This window comes from Colletotrichum graminicola (genome assembly GCF_000149035.1).
Source record: "Colletotrichum graminicola M1.001 genomic scaffold supercont1.58, whole genome shotgun sequence".
Taxonomy (NCBI): Eukaryota; Fungi; Ascomycota; class Sordariomycetes; order Glomerellales; family Glomerellaceae; genus Colletotrichum; species Colletotrichum graminicola.
In genome coordinates, this window is record NW_007361062.1 from 254,908 (window position 1) to 276,749 (window position 21,842).

General features: G+C 50.2%; 5 protein-coding genes across 5 annotated transcripts; 1 reads left to right on the plus strand and 4 right to left on the minus strand.

The window, feature by feature from the left end:
- Window positions 1–2,561: 2,561 nt before the first annotated feature.
- GLRG_10296 (bZIP transcription factor) lies at window positions 2,562–4,331 on the plus strand (the record flags this gene model as incomplete). Its single annotated transcript, XM_008100981.1, has 2 exons — window positions 2,562–3,453; window positions 3,505–4,331. The coding sequence occupies 2 exons, from the start codon at window positions 2,562–2,564 to the stop codon at window positions 4,329–4,331; spliced, it is 1,719 nt and encodes a 572-aa protein (XP_008099172.1).
- Window positions 4,332–5,601: 1,270 nt separating this feature from the next.
- Window positions 5,602–7,897, minus strand: GLRG_10297 (GMC oxidoreductase; the record flags this gene model as incomplete). Its single annotated transcript, XM_008100982.1, has 6 exons — window positions 5,602–6,006; window positions 6,145–6,559; window positions 6,624–6,697; window positions 6,759–7,241; window positions 7,363–7,706; window positions 7,783–7,897. The coding sequence occupies 6 exons, from the start codon at window positions 7,895–7,897 to the stop codon at window positions 5,602–5,604; spliced, it is 1,836 nt and encodes a 611-aa protein (XP_008099173.1).
- A 3,319-nt stretch (window positions 7,898–11,216) lies between these two features.
- GLRG_10298 (uncharacterized protein) lies at window positions 11,217–11,545 on the minus strand (the record flags this gene model as incomplete). The annotated part of the gene is made up of 2 exons (XM_008100983.1): window positions 11,217–11,344; window positions 11,404–11,545. The coding sequence occupies 2 exons, from the start codon at window positions 11,543–11,545 to the stop codon at window positions 11,217–11,219; spliced, it is 270 nt and encodes an 89-aa protein (XP_008099174.1).
- Window positions 11,546–12,443: 898 nt separating this feature from the next.
- On the minus strand, window positions 12,444–14,154 carry GLRG_10299 (uncharacterized protein; the record flags this gene model as incomplete). The annotated part of the gene is made up of 3 exons (XM_008100984.1): window positions 12,444–12,881; window positions 12,936–13,061; window positions 13,123–14,154. 3 exons carry the CDS (start codon window positions 14,152–14,154, stop codon window positions 12,444–12,446), a joined length of 1,596 nt encoding a protein of 531 aa, XP_008099175.1.
- A 1,790-nt stretch (window positions 14,155–15,944) lies between these two features.
- On the minus strand, window positions 15,945–17,747 carry GLRG_10300 (alpha amylase; the record flags this gene model as incomplete). The annotated part of the gene is made up of 6 exons (XM_008100985.1): window positions 15,945–15,969; window positions 16,019–16,533; window positions 16,582–16,963; window positions 17,027–17,434; window positions 17,488–17,535; window positions 17,596–17,747. The coding sequence occupies 6 exons, from the start codon at window positions 17,745–17,747 to the stop codon at window positions 15,945–15,947; spliced, it is 1,530 nt and encodes a 509-aa protein (XP_008099176.1).
- Window positions 17,748–21,842: the final 4,095 nt, after the last annotated feature.

Sequence of the window (21,842 nt, forward strand, 5' to 3'; positions counted from 1 at the left end):
CCCTTGTTTCTACGGTGGGATCGCTCACGGGCGTCGGCTAGGTTGCATAGCCCGGGGACGGCGGACAGAGGGATGGGTTAGCAGTGTTAACGGTCGTCGTGGCAGTGCATGAATTATCGAGGTAGGGGCAGGGAACGGAAATCACCAACAATTTGCGCCCCTCCCACAGTGGCGTAAACAGCGTGATGAGCAGCAAGCAAGCAGCATTTCCAGAATGAAGCGAAGAAGACGCTCGGGGCTGGAGCAGCGGCCATAGAATGGTCCTGCGTTGTGCATGGCCACATGCGACCCACTCCTTGGTAAGGCGAGAGGGTTAGTTAAACTGAGCGTTTTGTTCAGAAACGTACCGATCGTGATGTGGGTAGAAGCCGGAAGCCGCGAGTCAAGAGCACTGTGGTCCAGATCAGATGTCAGGTAAGCTGAAGAAGGCGTCTAAAAGCTTCCGGATAAGACCATGAGGCCGAAAGAGGGCATTGAGCATGTTCGTAAAAAGAAGGAGATAAGTCCTGTATCTAAACGAGGGTGATGAGATTTGGTGCACGGGGGGGGGGGGGGCTGAATAGCGGGTGCATATCAAATATTCTCCAAGCCCTCTTCGAGCAGCTGAGGAGCTAGGGACAGATTGACGATCATGAGCCTGTTAGGGGTTCAGTGATGGAGGCTGAGCACGCGGGTAAACAACCTTCTTTCGAGCAGAGGCCAGACAGCAAGCTCTCATTTGTTGATGGTGGGCAGAGCAAGCGGAAGCAAGCTCGGGGGCTCGCAAACCTGCGCCCGAACCAGCAGGAGAAAGAGCGCGCGCCAACTGCAACAGCCACACCATCCCACATTGCATGGTAGCGATACCTGTGTCCATAGATAGCGTTAGGTGATTAATCATGTACCAGGTACAATGTGGCTTAGATAATTGTCGTCGCAAGCGAAAACCGAAGGTCTCTAATGCCAGCCTCCGTCGGGTAGCGAGTTAGCTCCGGGTCAGCGCTTGTTCGTATCTACATAGGTACCTAGTCTACATGGTACCTAGGATGGGATTCGGGATTCGTGATCAATACCGGCAACCACCTCAAAGCTCGACGAGACTCGGCCAAGAAATTCTTTTTGGTTCCTTTTTGGAGAGGGGGCGGATCCTTCAATAGATGGATGTCGTTGTCGTTACTTTTGCTTGCACGTGTTGGACCGAAAACGAGGGAGGGGGAGAGAAGAGGTGGAGGGGGAAGAGGGAAGAGGGAAAAAGACTCTTCAATAAGGCGTGTGTCGCGGGTATCGTCGTAAGCAACTTTTCGAAACCATGGCCTCGAGAGGCGGCGGCAGCAGCTCCTCTTCCATCTATTATCGAAACACGCGGTGGGAGTGACGAGGCCCATGAAATCGAATAGCGTCCAGAAGCAAAACAACAACCAAAAAAGGATGCCCGACGGCGCAATACTAGAAAAGAACCCCCTACCTTACCTGGATAATAGACGACGACGACGACGAAGCGAATAAGCTCAACAACCCAAAAGAGTAGTTGGCGTCGTCATCCTCAGCATGGGGATATGTACCCTTATCGTGGGTGATGCTGCAGGAAGGTACACTGGGCACAATCCACGGCGTACGAATGCGTCCGGGGACGGCTACGTAGTATTACTGTACCTACCTCTTCCAAAGTAGGACCTTGCATAGCTGCCTGTGGATGGTGCCTGCCCCCCTTCAAAAGTCCTTCCTGCCTCTATAGCGTGTTGCCTGCGGTAGCCATCTCGCCATTGCCATATTCCACCTGCCGCGGCTGCACCTGCACCTACTACGACCACGTACTCCCTCCTGCTCCTGCAACGGTGGGTAGGAGAAAGAGCACTCTCTCAGTGCAGTGCACCTTCTTCGGGCCCTTATCGGCCAAGGACGCCCGGCCCCGTCTCTCTCATTTCCCCGCACTAGTCCTAATCGGGTGTGCTTGTCCATAGGCTTACGCGTCCCTCTTTCCCTTTTCCCTCTTTCCCTCCCGGCGGCCCTCACCCCCCCCCCTTTCTTGCTCTGGGCTGTTTGGAGGCTGCTTGTCCGTTTTGCTCCTCGTTTCTCTTTCCTGGGCACATAACATCACATCATCCCTGCTCAGCCCGGCAAGAGTCCGCTTGGCCTGCCCTTCTTACACTACACACACCCCTAGTCTTTCGAGGACCAGGCACCCAAATCATTCAAGAAACGGAATCCCCGTGCTCTGCTCCCTTTCGCTACGTTCCCATACATCCATCGCCTAGACCACCCCCCAAACTGTCCCCCGAAATCCAGTCTCAGTTTCTACTCCTTTTTCCTCCTTTTTCTCCATCGACTCCCCCCAACCTCAACCATCTCTGACTTCATTTTCTTCTCTTCAACCAAACCACCTCAGGCATAGACATACATCGTCAAGAGCCTCACTCACCGAGTTGCACCTGCCGACCAACATCCCCCGTCAACATATAAACCCCGTCGTCAACGGGGTCTCACCAAACGCAAACAGAGGTTCGCCGCAGATCCGGTGCGGACCTGAATCCACCAGCCTACATATCGATACCCGAGGGATCGAACCCTTCCACTCAACAGCGATGTCAACCTCGAGCCAGAACGTCGATAACATCGACGCCCTTCTCGACTTCAGCGAGTACGACAACATGTCCTATCAGTCACCTTCGCTCTCTCCCGCCGTTACCGCAAAGAACACCTTCTCTCGCCCGTCAGTGAGCACCGTTGCCACCCCGACTCTGCCTTCGGCATCGCAACCCCTCACCGGCCCGAGCCACCAGTACGACCTCTACAAGCAGCAGACCGGCATCGTGCCAGGCGCACTTGCCAGCACGCTGGCCGTGAACGAGATCAACCCCCACATCAGTGGCTACAACAGCGGCTACGGAATGGATTATCTTGGCGGTGGCTTGAGCCCCGAGAACGACCTTTTTGACTTCAACACCTCTCCCTCGCAGAACTCCGCAGGCCTCGATATGGACATGGAGTTTGACTCCCCGCCCGACTCTCAATACTTCTTCCCCAACCCTACTGTCAACCCTGCTGCCATCGCCGGTCAGGAGTCACCAATCGCTCCGACGCAGCAAAGCAACGTTGGCAGACTGTGGCCTGGCATGCACTCTCAGGCTGCCCTCGCCAAGGCCCAGGCCCAGCAGAGGCAACAACAACAGATCATCCAGCAGCAACGGCAGCAGCAAGTGGGCAACAAGCCCCGCACCAAGAGCCAACAGCCCACCGACCCTATCGTCGAGCAAAAGATTACTCAGCTCCTCAACTCTATGCGTGCCAAATCCGGCGAGGACGGCGAAAGCCCCTCTCCCCTCATGAATCTGCCACGGACCAAGAAGGACGAGGAGGATATGGATGAGGATGAGAGACTTCTTGCCAGCGAGGAGGGCAAGAAGCTCAGCAGCAAGGAACGGCGCCAGCTCCGCAACAAGGTGTCCGCCCGCGCTTTCCGTTCCCGCAGAAAGGGTAAGTTCAATACTCGTTCACCTACCACAAGCATTCGCTAACCAGTGTCAGAATACATCACCCAGCTTGAGGCCGAGATCGCCAACAAGGTTACCGAGAACGGTGACCTCCGTGCGCACAACCGCGCCCTTCAGGACGAGAACAAGCGCCTGCAAGATCTCACGCGCATGCTTCTTGCCTCTCCATCCTTCTCCAACTTCCTCGACCACCTGAGCACCAACCCCCAGGCTCCTCCCCAGCCTGCCGCTCCCGTCAAGGTCGAGAGACAACCCGAGCAGCGTCAGATCCCTAAGGACATCAACCCCTACGCCAACCAGGGCCAGCAGCAGCAGATTGGCGTAGCCATGCTCCCGGAGCAGAACATGGACTTCGCCATGCTCAACATCGACAATGATGCCTACAATTTCCAGCCCCAGGTGTTTGCCGTCCTCGAGACCCCCGACGTCCCCGTTACCATTGACACCAATGTTCTCTCTGGCAAGTCTTCCAACTTTGTCGGTGAGCAGTTTGAGTCGGACGACGAGAAGATCGAGCTCCCCGCCATCGAGACTCCCAAGGTCCTTGCTCCTGAGGTCAAGGCTCAAGCCCTCGCTGAGGAAGAGGAAGTTTTCGACGATGAGTTCGAGAACGATCCTGAATTCGCTCTCTACCATTCTTCTCCTGTCCCTGCTTCCGAAAGCCCTGTGGTACTGGACACCGAAGCCTTCTCCCACGTCGACATCTTTGGTGGCGTCGAGACCGAGAAGGTTCTTGCCCGCTACGAACTGATCGATGCCTCAGAAGAGGAGCAAAACGCCTGCGTCGCTATGGCTAAGGTGCAACGCATCGCAGCCAGCCTTGAACCCGTTCTTGCAAGACTAGAGTCGCTTGTGCTCTAATTTCACATTCTCTACTCCACCTTCATTTTAGCACCATTATTGCGGGCATTGTGTTCGCTATACCATTTCTGTGCATATACTAGCTTGATATCTGTTATTTGGGCGTTGGGATTGACATGGGGATCAACTACACCCAAACCGGGATAGGCATTTATTTACTCTTCTTATTTCTCTTTGTGCCGTGGCGGATGAAAAGAGTTCTATAGGGACCAGGGAGGTTCGGTATGAATGATGATTTTTACATTGGCGAGAAAGAGGCGGGATCATGGGGGTTCGCCATGAACATTGTGTACTAGATAGGATTGGGTGCTCACGCTACTCAATCAAAAAGAACACCACAAAAAGAATTCAAAACCGCCCTCACTTGTTCCTGGCGTGAACGCCATAATTTGTGCTACCGTGCCGTTATGGCCTACCAGTCTCTCAACTTGATCTCACCTTGGTATAACATGGGTCCATACAACAAACTGATGCACGAAATGTCGCGTAGGGGTTTTCCAGAACACCCACCCCATGCTGATTGTCCATTGAGGACCGTCTCGTTTTTGAAACAAGCTCAGTCTTTGGATGGGCCTCTCTCGGAAAGACATATCTCTTATGGGCCGGATGGTTTTAATGAAAAAGGCTCCGGGCATCTGAACCGTTCCGTTGCAAAACACGGGAGAGGGGGCAGAGGGGCCTGGCAGCAGGGCGTCCAAACAGCCGCCCCCCCCCGGACAGAGGCCTCCATCTGCCGTCGCCTTGTACCACCGAGTCTTGCCACCATTGGCTGCTGGAACATGGGGACGGCGGAAGTTGATGTTTCAGGCCGTCATGCTGTTTGGTGACCCGTCCATAGTTCACCCACTCGCCGCCCAGGCCCGTGGAAATCGCTCTGGAACATGCATCTTCAACCCAGACGGAACTCATACACGGAGAGTCGAGAGGGTTGAGATGGCAGGATGGGCGGGGCTGGCTGAGGGATCGACGATTCGTTTGCATGGACGGCGCAACCGGTGGGATGCCCGGACTAATATCATTACCGTGTGTAAGTTGTTACCAAGAGCTTAGTGATGATGACTGATTTATTGTTATGGTCAGGTAAGAGTCGACGCCGACAACTACAACACTCATGGCGGTCCAAACGAAACAGGACGAGGCTGAAACGTTGTCAATCAGCACGGAAAAGAAAGAAGAGCGGTGTAATGAAGAGCGCACAATCTATGTCACAGCGGGGTTCGACTCCCAACCCGGAAAGGGGAAAAAAGAAAATGGGACGAAAAAAGTCCAATCATGTACACGAATCGTTCCAGTCCTCCCGGATCATCGCGGCGCCCTTCTCCCCGATCATGTAGACGGACGCGACGATGTTGACGTCGGGCAGGATGGGGATGATGCTGCAGTCGACGACGCGCAGGCCGTCGACGCCGTAGACGCGCAGCCGGGGGTCGACAACGCCGCCGTCGGCCTCGGGCCGCATCTGGTTCGTTCCCGAGGCGTGCCAGTTGGGGATCGTGTTGGCGCGGACGTAGGCGAGGATGGCGTCCTCGTCGTCGTCCGTCACTGGCGCGCCGGGGGAGACCTCGCCCTTGTTGGGGCCCACGGTGAACTCCGCCATGCGCGGGTGCGCGAGGATCTTGCGGAGGTACCGGAAGGAGGCGACGGCGATCTTGCGGTCGGCCGGGTGGGCGTAGTACTGCGGGAAGGGGGTGGTCAGTTCTTTGGCGGTTCGTCGTCGCAATCGTGATACCCCGTCGAAGCAAGACGAGTGAAGCGAGCGGGAAGAAGCAAAAGGGAAAGGGGGGGGGGTGGGCAGAGGAGTGACAGAACTTACGTTGGGGTTGATCTTGGGATACTCGCCCATGGAGCTCGACTGCAGCGTGACGTTGCCTCTGGACAGCGCCACCATGCTCGAGGCCGTCAGGGAGATGTACGTCTCGTTGCTGCGTGGCGTGTAATATGGCGTGGGGCCGCCGGGGTAGAAGACGCTCTCGAAGAGGTATTCGATGTGCGACTGGTTCCCGAGTCCCGCCTTGATGATGTCGCTCGCGCCGATCTTGTTGAGCTCGTCCTCTGAGAGCTTCTGGAAGGCGTTGGTGATACCCGAGGGCGCCGTGTACTGGCCCGTCGCGTTGGTGTAGAACAGGTTCTGGGCCTCGCGGAGGGCCATGTAGGTCGCGGACATGTCCGAGGTGGAGAACTCGGGGGTCGAGGTCGCCATGATGCTGAAGACGGAGTGGTCGTTGAGGCTTGAATGCCATGGTCAGCATGGGAGCAGGATATGAAGGAAAGGGGGGAGGGGTTAAAATTTACTGCTGGCCGATGTTTTCGTTGATATGAACGGGGTCGATGCCGAATTCCTTGAGCTGGGCGGAGGGGCCGACTCCCTTTTGTCTTTTGTCAGAACCAACGACGTGCATTCACGGCGAGGGGCTGTCGAAAACTTACAGAAACCATCAGCAACTGAGGCGAGTTGAAGGCACCGGAGCTGACGATGACCTCTTTATTGGCCTTGACCTCGTAGACGGTGCCCGTAGGGTGGTCCATGAAGGCAACGCCCTGGGCACGGGGCTTCGCGCCGGTCGTGTTGAAGTTGATCTTCCAGACGGGTGCCGAGAACAGCACGTCGAGGTTCGGGCGGCCAAGGGCCTGCTTGAGGTAACTGTCGTAGCTGGAGCTGCGCATGAACTTGGCGTCGAGGTGCCCGGTTCCCTGCTTGACGCCCGTGCTGTTGCCCATGTTGTAGTCATTGACGATGGGAATCTGCAGGGCGTCGGCGGCGGCCTCGATGAAGCCGACGCCGGAGGGCGGCACGTATCCTTGGAACCCAATCTGGAGGGGCCCGTCGCCGTAGGCCGAGGGGTCGTGGGTCTTGTAGGAAACGTCGAAGCCCTTGGCCTTGTGATCGTCTGGGGGGTTGAAGTGCGTGCCCTGGGAGTTGGATTTAGTCAACCGCTTCGTTCGCGAACGTCATGCCCAATATCGGTTTGCGGGAAGGAAAGAAAGAATCAAATGGAAGAAGAAGGAGAAGAAGAAGAAGAAGCGCACTTACCTTGATAAACAGCGGGTAGACGTCGCTCCACCCCCATCCCGGGTTGCCGATCTTGACCCAGTCGTCGTACACAGAGGCGCTGCCGCGGCCGTAGTAGAAGCCGTTGGTCACGCTGCTGCCGCCGAGGCACCTCCCGCGGTGGTAGCGGAGGATGCGGTTGTCGAGGTGCTCCTGGGGGGTGGTGGAAAAGGCCCAGTCGATGGCGGTACCACCGAGGAACTGGTTGCCGCCGGGCGGCTTGTAGGCCGAGACGACTTCGGGGTTCGGCCCCGCTTCGAGGACGAGGACCCGCTGCTTGCCGGACTCGGAAAGGCGGTTCGCGAGGACGAGGCCGGCTGTGCCGCCTGGAGGGGGAATAAACTTTGCGTCAGTATTCTAGCATCTAGCAGGATCACAGCGGGGGGACGAAGTTCGACGCACCTCCAGCGATGATGAAGTCGTATTCAGTCTGTATGGTCGCGCGGTCGATGCCCTTGAGCGGCGCGGCCGAAGCGCCGGCGGCGAGCGCCAGGAGCGTCAAGGCGAGCTGCATCATGGACCTCAGTCTTGAACAAGAGAAACAAACAAGAAACATATGACAAGGCTGCACTGCACGAGAGGGCAAAACCAGAGTCAATTTATTCTTCCAAACGACGAAAGATGGAGCTAACGACAGACCCCAGTTCTCTCTACGGCTACCCGGAACGAAGGGAGATTCAAGGCCTCATATACTCAGCCGCGATACGACCAGTGCCCATCTCTTGTGGAAATGAATTAGAGTCGAACATAGCCCATCTTGGCTCATCCCAATCGCGAGGCATATTTGAAGAGCTTGTCCATTCGATTCCCTGCCACGCATCATCGTGCGTCATCCCGCCGCTGGCTGTAAGACCGGGCGAAGGCAAGGCGTGCCGCAGGCTTTCTTGGCGAGAGTAGAATGGAAGGAATGAACTTTTTTGGTGTTCCTGTTTGTTGTTCGTTTCTGACACAAAGTAAATATGAGGGCGGGGGGGGTCTGAAGGAGGAGAAGCGGCAGCTTGGCTTTGGGTAATAGAGACAGTCAGACGGGGGGGGGGGGGGGCAGGTGATGGTTAGCGAGCTCCGTGGCTCACCGGCTAAGGCGGGAAACACAGGAAGCGGGGGTTAGGCTTATTTGCTCTGCAGACTACCCAATTTTGCCCGAAATCTTGACTCTGAGGCGCGTCTGTGTGGACTGCGTAAGGATCTGGGAGAGGGTGAGAGAGAAAGGCACAGATGCAGCCTCCAAGGGTGATATGTGTTAACAAGAGCCAGGAATCATGTCTTCATGGGATCCCGACGTGCGCGGAGGATGAAAAAGAGCGACGTATGACAAGACAATCCGTTGACTAGGATCTGTGCTAGCGTTACCGGCCGGTGGTGCCTGGGGGCACTAGTATCAGCTACTTCTCCTCTTCATTCCTGGGCGTATGGTCGGCCCTACCTATGTACTTTAGATGCGACCCCCGTCAGAAAGCGGGCCGCGAGACTTACTTTCTACTAAATGGGGGAGAGGGCAGAGACGAGAGGGAAACATCAGATGGACATGGGAGTAAGCGGCTGCCCGATTGCATGGGGAACTCATTGCGCAAGGCGGTAGGAGAGACTGAGACAGCTTATGCGTTCTGGTATGATGTAACCGACGCTAGTACTATGCAGTATGAGTGCAGTGCGGCGCCCATGTCATCCCGTCTCCCGGCGCCGAGTCCACCTCGTGCCCCTCTCGGCACCCTCTTCTCTAGGTAGATCTCACCCCTACATCGTCGCCTGAGAGTCGGTGTGGGAAATCTGAACATCCCGCCCAAGTCATGGCCTCCGATGTGGATGCCGCGGGGTAGGCAGACTCGGGGCGGTTTGAACCTTGTCCGACTGTTGCTTTCCTTGGCCCGTATGCAGCGTGTTAAACGCATTCCACGTACACAGCCAAGACATTAATCGACTGGACGCGCATCTTGGTTTCTCATACGGATACACAGCCTCGAGTGGCTGCGTGGTCTCCTTGATGTATGGCATGAACGGAGCATTCGGACGCGTAGTTGCTGGAGGGCTGCAAGCTGCTTCGCGGGCTGGCCGCGCCTAGCCGATCGGCATCTACTCCGCCTTGGATAAATCGATATTCCTTTCGGCAAAGACCTGTCTCACATGCCCCTGTTTGGCCGAGTCCCTAAAAGTCTGCCTAGGTGGGCTTTCATGCGTAGACTGAGGAGAACAATGTCTCGCTGCCTGATGTGTGCTATTACTATTGGGCAAACTTCCTCGCTCGCCTGCCTTTTCATGATGGGGCACAAGTGGGTTCCGAACTCTTCGGGTTGCTGGCCGTCTCTTTTTTGGAGGTTGGGTTGCAGACATGGAGTTTACATGAACGTTGAGCATGTGAGTGCTACTCATGAGAAGACAATTCGGCCTCTGAACGTTCTTCAAATATCTGTTGCCATAGAGGAGGCGGCCTGGTGGCTGTGCGAAAGCCAAAAGATCCGGCTAAAGCTTATATCAAAGCGGCTTGATGCATCTGATAAACCGCTGCCACTGGCCAAGATGCTAAGGCGGAAGTCGGCCCGTGGGTAAGCAAGCATCCCTAGGAGTAAGAGCTAATCCAAGAGCTGTATCATCATTCACAGCAGGGATTTTCGCAGCAAAAAAGAGACTGCCTGTCTGCCTCGTCCTTCAATACGTACATTCTAGAAAGGAACCTATCATACGTTCTGATTACGTGAAGTTGTATTCAACCTACACCTGCTAGATTAACTATTCCGGTTGGCCAAGACTGGATCGATCATGTATATGAATCGGATCGGTCTTTTACAACGTAACAATTTATTGGTGGTCCCTCCAACACATTCGCCATTCTGAAAGCAGTGGAACGGTCCATTCCGCGCTTCCATTAGATTGCAACATCTTGAAAGATTATATTTGGGCTTACAAGAATGCACTATTATGTCCCAGAGATCGAGGGTAAAAATGCGAAATCACAATATATACGACTTCTGTTGAAACGTTGATGCCATATGGCCATACAACATTCATTAGTTCAGAACACTCCGCAACAAAGGGCGCAGACTGGTTGCCGCTTAGTTAATCCCAGAAAGGGGCCAATATATGCTTGGAACGAAATGACACACAAGCGTACTGAACAGAGTACATCTATTCGTACAACGACCAAGTTTTGTTGTCAAAAGGTTAATCGCAGAAATGGAATTTTCGGGTTCACCCTATTATTTTAGTACGAGTTTACGAGAGCCTGACTAAAAACTATAGATTCTTCTTACCTATGGCCTCAAAAGGGAAACTCATAAGCTTGGTAACTAGGAATCTTATATCTACTAGTTTGTGCAAGAAGGCAGGAACCTAGTCTCCTGACACAATCCCATCTCAACATTGCGGGTTCTAAAGATCTAGGTGTTGAATGATTTTATAGGGCAGTGTCTTTAGGTATGGAAGAGAGGCCATTACACAGACCAGGCTGTTGATATGAACACAGAAAGCAACAGCAGTGTAATGAGTTACAAGGCCACTTGAAACTACAAACTTACAGTGATAAGGCTCTGAGTTTGGGCTAGCAAACCGTAAACGTTCAGGAGAGGAGTAAATGTTTGAACGATTCGCGTTTTGAAAATATAGCTCTGATATTGTTTTTAACCGTCCATGGAAGACTGTAAGATGCACAGATGGTTGATTCAAAGGCAGCCATAATTCTAATATCGTGAAATTGAGTAACGCTTCCGTACGCATCGTCTTTCACAGTAAAAAGAACGAACATTAGAAATATTTTGGAGTTTTTATTATAGTCCCGTCGCGGACTTATTTGTAATGAGGTCTTGGTGGCTGGATCGCGCTTTTCTTCATCAAACGACGCGAGTCTATTTCTTGGCTGGGTTCCTAGGCCCATCCACGGCCTTTTCTACAGTTCCAGCGATGCCATCCTTGCTAGCATCGAATTGACTTCCGATCACTCCATCCTTGGAGAAAGGACCGCCAACAGCCTCGCCTAGTCGCGAGTTAGTGGATAATGAACTTGTGATCTATTGATGAGCCTCAGGCGCTTACCAATCTGGCCAATGTTACCATCAGGGTTGAACTGCTTGCCGATGGCACCCTCGGAGGAGATGACGCTGGGGTTCGAGGGACTGGTGTCCTTCTTCTGGCCGGCTGTCTTGGCGGCGTCGTGGATGGGGTTTTGGGACGACATGGTTCTAACTCTAGATGCAGATGCAACGAAAGCTCTGGTTTGTCTAAGGGCGATTCTGTTCATTTTGTCTTGTGTGATGGAGAATTCGACCTACAGAGGCCACTGGCCTGTAGTCTTATAGGATTGGAGATGTCTGTGTGCGTCATCTTTGACGCACGGCATGCTCGAAATGACGTTGTTGACGCACATAATAGTGGTGACATCATGAAGGTAGACCAACCACAAACGTCTTAGGACGCATACGAAGAGATAATATTGAGGGAGTGTTGGAATGAATCATCGCTCAATTGAGATCATTCCTGATGACCCTTACCGTAAGCGTCTGCATAACTCTCAACAAACAAGTTTCGCCTTTGTTTACCTTCCAGATTCATGAAAGCCCAAGCACTGTGGCTGAAGATATCATGCCGCTCTGAAGCCAGCGTTGTTCCTTTTTCGCTGACTGAAAAAGATGACCATGGTCAATTCGCTGGACTTTAGGTTTTGCACTGCTGGTGTCAGCTTACAGCCCATGGTGTATAGGAGCATCGTCTTCAACATGCATCACCATCCAATAAGTGACTCTGCATAATAGCTCTTAAACCGCAAAAATGTATTGCTGGTGTATTTGCCTGTTTTCAAAGACATTTCCTTCGCTCCCCAACTGACAGGTCATAATTCCCGAAAACATGACGACTGGTGAGGCAATTTGGTATTGTTGCGGCATCAAACCTGGAAGATAAGCTTACCATGTCGGTCAATCATGGATATCTGAAGAAATCTGTTCAGAAAAACGGCAATGGGTGGTACCGACTATCAACTAACTAATGAGACTCCACTGGTCACTCAAGCAGCCCTCGGCGCAACACAGCCCAGCTCACATTCCTTCATTTGAATAAAAGAAAACCGTGTTTCCAAATCAACTTTTGTCCTCGTATTCACCATTACCGCTTGGCAGGATATCATGCGAGCCTTCCGAGTAGACAAATCCAATCCTGGGCTGCAGGTTGGGAGGGGGCACTGTGACGAGTCCGAGAACAATCGCCGCCTCCCGTCTCCGCCAAAATTTCTTCACAGTTGCCTCGTCTTGTTTCTTCAGCCAGCGACAATTCTCGCGGCCGGAGCGGAACCTCTCCATTTCCTGGTTGAGGAGCAGGTCTATGTCCGCCTCGGTCAGGGTCACTGGGAGGATTTGGACAGTGACGAGGGTACCATGGGGGCAGTTGTTTGTCTGCTGCTGCTGCTGTTCTTGGAGAGGGATCGACTCCGCGGACGGATCAGGTGGTAAGACGGAGCTGGGTGACGGTAATCGTGAAGATGCGTTATTGGCAGCAGCTAATAAGTCCAACTCAAGCATCTAAGCGAAACCAGTCAGCGCGACAATATGAAGTACAACGACCAGGAATTATACCTCGAGATCTCGGTTCATCTGTGCATCAGCAATAGAGCCACCAAAAGACAGGCTAGAGAAGGCAGGGCCCATCAACGAATGGGGAGTAGACGGGGAAAAAGTTGCAACTGAGCAGGGTCCTTCGGGCTAAATGTTGTCAGTGAGTACAGTAAGTACAGCCGAGAAGCCAGTAACTAAGTATACTTACACCTGGGAGATTTGAGAGTCCATCATAATGAAGATATGGGAAGGCTGTAGAGGACAGATGCATAGGCATGTGCTCAAACAAAGTTGCCATAGACGGGCCCTGGGCTATCGTGTTGGCGTTGCAATCTGGGGCGGGTGACAACATCGCTGTCCCAAGGCCAAGGGGATGCAAGAGGTTCGTCTGAGAAGCGAAGCCATGAAATCCTCCTGAAGCTTGCTGCTGCTGCTGCTGGTCGTGGTGCTGCTGCTGTCGCTGTTGGGCGTGTTGTGCCTGGAGTCGAGCCTGGGCTCGAATTCCATCCTTCTTGATCTTGGCATGCGCAGCTGAGACGCGTCTCTTTTCTCGACATTCGGCGCATTGAGAACGAGGCACTTGATGTCCCATAGGACTCATGTATTCGTAATCTGATAGCGGCCTGTCTTTTTTGCACTTGGTACACTTCTTCAACCCGTGAGTGGCGGCGTAGTTTGACGCTATCGCGTCGTTGCCGGCAACAGAGTCATGAGGTGAGCTTGCTGCAACAGCGTTCGCTGGAGTAAAGCACTCGGTTTGCTGGATAAAACTGTGATTTGGTGATAATGACGAAGCGGATGTGGTATCCGCTACAGTCGTAGGGGTGAATGGAGCACTCGTGGGTAAAGTCGGAATGAGACGAACGGGGCCTGTAGTGTTCCTGAGGGCCTCCAATATCTGCGAGCTGTACACTGACGGCCTAGACTGATCCATTTCTCTTTTCGCTCGCTGAGCAGCAAGTTGATAAACGGCGTTAGGTGTAAAGGTGTCGTCGAAGTCTGAAGAGCGTGCAAGAGCCTCATGGGTGTCTTGAAGTGAAGCTGGCATAGTAAACTGGCCATGTGTCGGAGAAGAACCCGCGGAGGTCTCCAAGTCAGCCACTGGCGAGGAGCAAAACTCCGTGCTGGGCAGAGTAAGAGGAGTTTCGTCTCTCAAAGCACCGATCGTGTCTTCATTCGGCTGCCTCTTCGGCGACATTGGCGGTGAACCAAAGCGAGAGTCTTGATCGTCGGATTCCATGATCGGCAATGGAGGATCAAGCTTATTAAGAAACTTGAAAAAATGAGTAACTAGGCTGAAGAAGAAAAGAAAAGTAGTTTGAATAATGAAAACAATGAAGTCGAAGAAAAAGGAAAAGTTGCAAGTGAAGAGCCGAACTTTCTCGAAGTGAAACCTAGAAGGTGAGGGTTATCAGTCAGGAGCAACGGGGGGTTTGAAGATAGGCAACAGGAGTTGTGAGAAAGAGAAGATGGAAAGAAAAACGAATCCAGGAAAGGTGAAGGCTTTGAAAATTCGAAAATGAAAAGAAGTGACTGGAGAGGTCCCTCCTGCCTCGTCTCCCCGCTTCATAACTTTTCGTCCTTTCCTCTCCTCGTTTCCAGTCTGAAACCGTCCTTTATAGTATAACCACGAGTATTCCAGACTTCTTACAGATGTCGAGTTATTCAGCTTTGTGACGCAGTTACATACAAGTAAAGGACAAAGACAACGAAAACAATGCAGTTGTTGCGTATAACAACACCTCCTTATACTATACTATAATTTTTCTTGATTGACTGCTGTTTCGCTTTGCTATAATATTTGAATGAAGATCTAGCATAACTTCAGCTTTTGGCTGAATAGCACTGAATGCATAACGTGACCTTTTTATCTTGGCTTCTCAGTGTTGTTAGCTGATCCAAAGCTGTAACCTCACAACTGCGGTCAAACCTGTCTGTAATATTGAATCAATGCATGGAAATAGCATGAAGGTTTCAGGAGGCATGATAATTGCGTTTTGTGGGTAAGCTTGGAACAAAAATGGAGTACCATCTCTGTCTTGATTTTAGCAAAGCTGTGAAGATGACGCGAAAGCACTATGACTTCCAAACAAGGGAAAGACATGAATTTATAAGCGTCCTAGAGAGGGCTGGAGCGTATCTCCATGTGCTAAGTTGTGACAACAGGAGCCAATTGAGTATCGATGTTATTACTGTTAAACTCTATGCCCCAGTTAGGTCACATGATGTACCAGACGATTGGGTCACAACAGTAATGATATTGGAGGCATTTCTTGAAAGCCTCTTCCTTGTTAAACAACTTTCAAGCAAGAGGAGGTATATGATGGAAGCTGAATTGGAAATAATTGTGAATCTTACGTTGAAAGGACCGAGAGCTTTAGCTTTACGGCCTCACCAGTCCCCACATTGATGCTGGGGTTTTCAGATGATAGTTGGGCGCAGTCAGGCGAGGTGAGCCTCTGGTGCATGTCACAGACCAAATCCATAGCCTCCAGGAGGTAGATATTTTGAGAGTACGCAATCAAAGTGTTCCAGGTGCTGTTCAATACCAGGCAAGTGAAAGCAGAACTACATACAATCTTGTACCCATGTTGACGTAGACAGTCTTGATTTGCCTTCATGCCGCAAATCCCACCTCGCCCAACTCTCTGCGAATACAACTCTGCTTCACGACGCCTAAAGAACGCGGGGCATTGTCTTGCGTGCACGCTGTTTGCCCACACCAGGCCGAGCTCCATCTCCACGGCTACCCGATGATGGTGTTGAAAATGGCTTAGTCCAGTCACGGAGGACGTAGATGAGTTTTCGTTCTATGTGGGACACCCATATTAGGGTCTGGTACTAGGGCTTGTATTCGTACATGTCAGTGATGACTGGAAATTGCTGGGTTATTACATTGTAGCAAATGCATGCTAAATGTCGACAGTCATGGCCACCCTTTTTACAATGTCCAGAATACTATTTTCTCATTCCAGATCTGCCTCGATGAATCCATGTGACAGTGGGCTAGAGAGGTATCTTGTCGCCTAATTACTCCTCGTAGATGTTGGAGTCACTACCCAGGTTAGCCTATAAGCTCTCGTTTGGGAACGAATGGTACTCACAATTCCTTGTTGAACTTCTCCCTGCCGCCCGCCTCCCGATTCACGAAAATGCTTACAGACGTGCCGGAGCAGACAAACTCGCCAAAGCCGTCATCGCCAATGGTGACCTCCCGGTCATTCCACCCAAGAACATCAGTCCACACCTCACCAGCGTGCATCTCACCGACGTGCATGCGCTTCGACCCGGGGCCTGCATTGCTCGCAACGACGGCACAGCCAAAGGGACGATCCCAAGTTCCGTACCTGACCCAGCCGAGGCACGTCGCGTAGTCGAAATAATCGGCCTGCTTGCCGTAGGCATATAGCTTCCTCGCAAGCGTCATCTTTGGCACAGCCCCGCCGCACGACGGCGGGAAGGGGTGCTCTCCCTTGATGCCGTAGATGTCGCCGTACCAGACGCAGGGATAACCACCAGTGCGGAGAAGGATAAGAGCGTACGCGATTGGCTTGAACCAGCCCTCAATTGGAGCTTCTAGCGCCTGGTAAGGTTGGGTATCGTGGTTCATTACCAAAGTCTGCCAAAGTTAGATTGTATCCAAGAGATTGAAGGTTTAGAAGCATACCACGGCGTTGATTGGCTCCTTTTGCACAAGAGTTCCATCGAAAACCTTTCTCATATCGGCGCCGTCGCCCTTACTGATCTCGCTGAAGTTGTAGACCAGGGGGGCGTCGAAGAGAGTGAAGCGCCTGCCCATCCGCGCCAGGTACTCGGACATGTCATCAAGACTGTCCTTCCAGAACTCGCCCACGAAGAACCACCCCTGGCCATACTCCTTGTCTAGCTCGGTGATGAACTGACGCAAGAAGTCCTCGCTATAATGCTTGATTGCGTCAAACCGTATTCCCTTGAGGGGCACCTCCTTGGCCAGCCACTTGCCCCAGTTCAGCACATCATTGACGACCTCGGGGTGGTCGTAGTCGAGGTCAGACCCCATCAGGAAATCGCTGGAAACACGGAAGCGTCAATAAGAGACACGCAGCCAGAAAAGCAAAGTGCTGAGGACTTACTAGTTGCCCTTCTCGCTGTCGACGCTGTCCGCCCACTGCTGGTCACCCTTGTCGCCCAGGATCTTGTAGATGGCGGTCTTCTCGTTCCTAGCATTATAGTCGACGCCGCTGAAATGGTACCAGTGATACTTCATGTCGCTATACTTGCCATCGCGGCCAGGAAAATCGTAGCCGACCCAGGCATCAATCTCGTACTGGTCGCTGACGAACTTGGTGCGGTCTTCGGGGTCGACCTCGGCAGCGAGACACTTCTCCTTGCGGTCGGCTGCGAACTTGTGGTTGAGGACGGCGTCCCAGTATATGCCAACACCGTTGTCTTTGGCGGTATGTGCGAGCTGCAGGAGCTCTTCCTTTGTCCCCCATTTGGTCGCCACGGAGCCCTTTTGGTCGAACTCGCCGAGGTCGTAGCTTTCAAGGTCAGCTTGGTTGCTCGAGTTGAAGTGTGCTGGCCGGGGACATACAGATCATAGATATCATAGCCGTTTCCTGTCTTGGACGAGCCCTTGCATCTAAAATTGGATGTCAGCTAGCCGCTTGCGGTAGCACTGAAGCGGCCGGAGGAGGCTCACGCTGGCGGGATCCAAATGTTGTCGACTCCAAACTGCTTGAGCTGCGGAACGTGCTTCTCCAATCGCACCCAGTGCTTCTGGTCGGCAGGGACGTACCACTCGAAGCCCTGCATCATGGTGTGGTTCTCGGGGGTCGGTTCCTGGTCTCCCATGATGGGCAATTGAGTCGTCGCGGTGGACGGGTGCTTGGTAGGTGGCTTGGGGATGCTTGCAAATCAGGATGAGGAGTTGAGGAGGGGTAAAAAGGGGACTTGTCGGCGCTTGATCAGGAGTCGGGAAGAGGAAGGAGACGTGTTGTACGAGGGGACGGACATCTTTCATGGTAGATGACTCCCCATCGTATTTACCGCAGAGAACAAAGCGCGCGTCATCTGCTGCTTATGCCGCCTGGCACGCCATTGACAAATCTTACGAGCCATCATATCATGGCTGCCATGTTTCCCAGAACCGGCTCAAGCTTTCGGAGGTTGACACGACGACAGGCAGCAAATCAAATCACCGGATTGCGGCATTCCAGCCCCTCGGGCGTCGCTCGATGCCTGCTCGCTTGAAAAGCACATGCGAGCCCCTGTTTCTGGGAGTGGCGCAACGCTAAGACGAATGAATGAATCCCTGGATGCGCGGCCACCTTTTTGTTGGAACTGGGCGTCGAACTGGCTCTGGAACTTGAAGCTTCTAGGTAATACGGATACTGCCTTGAATTATGAGCATTGACAGGGGACTTTGACGTCATGCCGCAGATGGGCTAGGTCAGGACGCAGTAGCCCGACGCGTGTAGGAGCTGCCACTGCCGCTGATTAAGCACACGCCTCACCGTGGCTAAGCTTCGGTCACGTGTCGTCCCTCCACATATCTAGGTGCCGTCCTGCCTCAGGCTTATTGAAACTACCTAGATAGCCAGACAAACCTTTGCAGGTAGACGAAGATCTTGGCCAATTGTCTTGAATTCACATTTGTATTTGCATACAACCCAGGATCTCACTTGTAGCATGGAATGTCAAACATAAAGCGTTCGGACCTGGCACTTTGGACATGCGGATTGCAAATATGATAGGCCTGGTAATGGCTGAGATACAAAACTGGTCATGATGATTTGTCTGCTTGATAACCATATTCTTTTCCAATTTCCTTTTGAAACTGCCAGTGTTCTGATAGACATTGAAACAGCAAGTGATATAAAGGAGACGGTATCAAGACACACCCTGGAAAACACAATAGTAAGAACACCAGGAAGAAAGGAGACACAGCAGGAGGAGATCAATTAGATCTATGTAAATCAAAATGCATGCCAATCTAGGTATATATAAGTATAGTTAACGTAAAATAATCGCCTAATGTAATCTGCAGTTATTTCGGAACAGGGAATGCATCTGCTTGTCCCAGACCAGGACTAATCAAAGCACCCCTATTTTAAACACCCCCTTATTTGAAACAGCAACAAATAAACCCTACTACTATCTAGACAGATAACTTATATTACTATAAGACTGTAATTAGTATAGCTTAACTATATAGAATTAATACTAAAAAGAGGTAAGTTTAATAATCTCTTATAACCTTACTATTTTTACTACCTTAAAAGTAATCTTTTTAACTTATTATTTAGATTTCTAGATATACTTTATCTAGATAAAGTGCTTATAAGGCCCTAGGGTTATCTTTACCTTTATATATAGCTTATATACTTTAGTAACTTTCTTAAGTTAGTAAATCTACTACTTATATATAGTAATAAGTATATCCTTTATATTAAGACTTTTATTTACCTTATAAAATAGTAAGTAGCCTTCTAGTTTATTAACTCTAGGCCTAAGGATATAAGTAGAAGTAGCTCTCTTTAAATCTCCTAGTTATTAAGAAGTAGCTAGTAGGCTAACTACTAATAAATTCCTTAACTTTAGGGTTAATAGAAGTACTTTTTAATTATTTACTTTTTTCTCCTAGGGTTAGTATAGTACTTAATTTAAAATTTAAGATAAATATAGACTATAAATAGTTATATAATATAATAAAGTTCTAATTAATTAATTAATTAATTACTAGTAATAGTTAGTTACTAGTATTTAGCTAGTACACCTTTAGTTAGTAGCTAGTGTCTAATCTAATCTAAAAGTATTACTATATAGAAGCTAAAATTACTATATTCTATTACCCTAACTCTAACTAACCTAAATTCTAACCTAGACCTTAACTACCCTATCTACTAACCCTATATATCTTCTATAGATATATAGGCTCTTAAAGATATATTAAGTTAGTAGTTAAGGTAGTATAAGGAAGTAGAGACCTAAAGTACTTAAGTACGCTTCTGTCTTGTTCCTCTAATATTAGAGGAAGCAAGACTAGACCTTTTTATCTAGTTAGTTATTAACTAAGTAATTATCTTATAATTATCTTGCTTCCTCTAGTCGTAGGTTTAAATCCTAATATAACTGCTGTTACGTACACCTGGCTAGCGTACAGCCCTACTATGTATGTAGGGGCCTGCCTGATAGGACCTACAGAACAGGATTTTCTAGCCAGCTAGAGAGCATAAGAGCTGTGGCGCCTGCCTAAAGGGCCCACCAGATCAGAGTTTTCCAGCTAATAGGCTGATGCCGGCAGAGGCCGAGGAGCCAGCCAGAGAGCGTAAGAGCTGAAGGGGCCTGCCTAGTGGGGCAGGCCAGACGCCCAGAAGGGACAGGCCTGGAGCTGATTTAGGCAGGCCTCTAGCGAACCGGCTGGTTAGGAGTGCTAGGCGAATTACCCTGTGAGGACGCCTACTTGCTTTTAACTCCTAGCCTAGAAATTCAAGGACAAATTTCCTAGGAAGGAGGGTAATTATAAGGAAGTAGAGACCTAGAGTACTTAAGCACGCTTCTGTCTTGTTCCTCTAACATTAGAGGAAGTAAGACTAGACCTTTTTGTCTAGTTAGTTATTAACTAAGTAATTATCTTATAGGTAGTTAAGGTCTAGGTTAGCTAGAGTTAAAGTAATAGAATATAATTATTTTATTTATATTAGATAAATATAGTAGTGTTAGTAGTGCCTTCCTAAATAGGCTTAAATTACTAACTACTAGCTAAAAGTGCACTAGCTAAATACTAGTAACTATAATAGTTTATCTTTTTTATTTTAAATTATTTAAATCTAATGTCTTTTTAAATTTATATAATTATTATATAACTATTATTCTTAAATAGTAAGGATTATAATAGTTAGTTAAATATATTATGTTATATGTTATATAACTATAGTGAAATCCTATAGGAATAGGGAAACCCCCCTATTCCTTTGTTAGGAAATCCTAGGCTAATCCTAGCCATATGATTAGTAAGATCACCTGTAAAGGGGGGCTATTTCACCGCCTATTCCCTAACGATTCGCCATAGGGCAACCGTACATTTGGCAGTTAATTCACGTGTACTTCTGCCACATTTAACACAATCAGCCATTACAATCCCTACAATTTAACAACTATTCCCTATCCCTTTATACCTAAGATTTAATTGCTAACAAAGTGCATACAACAGTAGAGGCACCCCTATTTGTAGTACACTCTACGGAGTAGTGGCTGCTTAAACTCTAGCACTTTGGCAAATGCACGCATAATATTTTTAATGTACTTAAGGTAGGGGTATCTATCTAGGTAATTAATGTTTATAGCATTTGCCCCACTTGGCCTATCGGCAGTCGCCGGGACGCGGTTAATGTAGCATCTATTTCGGCTGGCGCTGAAGGTCGGTGCTAGGGTATACGGCCCGAGCCCTAATAACTGTAGGACTAGGTACTACTTGATTGTCGGTGTTGCCGCGCATCGTTAGCAGAGAGACGTTTCTATGAGAGCTAGTTACTAGCAAAGGGAAAAGTATAAATTAAGACATGGGTTCTACAGCACTCTAGTAAATGTAATTTATTACTCTATATTTAAATGAACTATATATCCACCCTAGTATAACCTTAGCGGCGACGCCGGTACACATGTATGTTATAAGTCGAACACCTATATAAAATATAGATCTAGAAGAACCTCTAGAATTATAAATACCTGTCTCTGACCCTTGCCTATCCTACTGACACAAGTCTCTACGCACAGTATTACAGACTCTTAAACCCTTTATTACTCTATTATCCTCCTACATCACATATAAATACTCTATCCACCATGATTCTTTCTAAGGCAATCCTGATTCTGGTTACCCTCCTTGTTACTAATGTCTTTGCGGAAAAGATACTGCTTGCAGCATTTTATCACTCAGGCAACAAT